This window comes from Triticum urartu, chromosome 1A (assembly GCF_056163025.1).
Source record: "Triticum urartu cultivar PI428250 chromosome 1A, HENAU_Tu73, whole genome shotgun sequence".
Taxonomy (NCBI): domain Eukaryota; kingdom Viridiplantae; phylum Streptophyta; class Magnoliopsida; order Poales; family Poaceae; genus Triticum; species Triticum urartu.
Window position 1 is genome coordinate 267,402,246 of NC_141873.1, and position 961 is coordinate 267,403,206.

Below are 961 nucleotides of genomic sequence, written 5' to 3' on the forward strand. Positions count from 1 at the left end.
AAGTGAAATTCACTTTCGCGGTACGATGCAACAGCCTGTGTCGACACCACACGAGGCCTCCATCGACTCTTTCGCTCTTTGGATGCAGCATATCTTTGACTGTAGGTGTGTAGTTTAAGGGTGGCAATGGGAAAAGATGTCCGAAATGTGATTTTCTCATGGCCTAATCGTTGTGTAAAGTGGATTATTCTCGTCAGCCGTGAGTGCGTGTCAGTGATGGCGGGGCCGGCCAGAGTCTCGTCCATTCCGCGAGCTTATAAAACGGCTGCTGGGGAGCTTCATTTTGTGCAAACGGTGCGTTCATCTCAGATCAGAAGCTACCTAATCATCGAAGAAGAGCTACGTTCAGCTGCAGAAGATCAGTAGAGCGGTACGTCCTCGTCCGCATCAACTCATCAAGGACTGATGGAGTTTCTGGGAGGATCATTGGACGTGCCGAGGAGCATGGGAGGCCCGAAGAGGATGGACAGGAAGAGCGGCGGCGGGTCATGGCGGCAGGCGCCGGCGCCGGTGAGGCAGCTGTTCTGGAGGGTGAGACGCGCCATGCTGCGGCCGAAGCGCCGCGCCGTGAGCTTCGGGTACGACTCCAAGAGCTACTTCCAGAACTTCGACGACGGCCTCGTCCCCGCTCACTGTCTCTAGCGGCACCCGGCCGCATGGGCCGTCTTCTTTTTCTTCTTCTCAGTTTTACTTCGCCCGGCCAGACCCCGGCTCGTGGCTGGAGAGTACAAAGTGGCGCCACCTTGTAAATTGTACTCTAGCTCAGCTACCAGTGTGGTAGTAGTATTAGACAGTACTGTTCATACACAAGTTGCTTAGTGTTCAAAGTCTGAAACGACCAATGAAATGACACTGTATCTATGCTGTCAGCGAGCCCTCACTTGCCACAGCGGAATGGGATTTAAAACCATTTCTGTCTATGTCGCGCCTGGAATAAAAGTCTCGCACCCGGGCTTCTCTC

At 53.9% G+C, this 961-nt stretch overlaps 1 protein-coding gene across 1 annotated transcript; it reads left to right on the forward strand.

The window, feature by feature from the left end:
- The first annotated feature begins 273 nt into the window (after positions 1–273).
- LOC125527179 (uncharacterized) lies at positions 274–961 on the forward strand. The gene has a single exon (XM_048691735.2). The coding sequence runs from the start codon at positions 406–408 to the stop codon at positions 640–642; it is 237 nt and encodes a 78-aa protein (XP_048547692.2). The 5' UTR covers positions 274–405; the 3' UTR covers positions 643–961.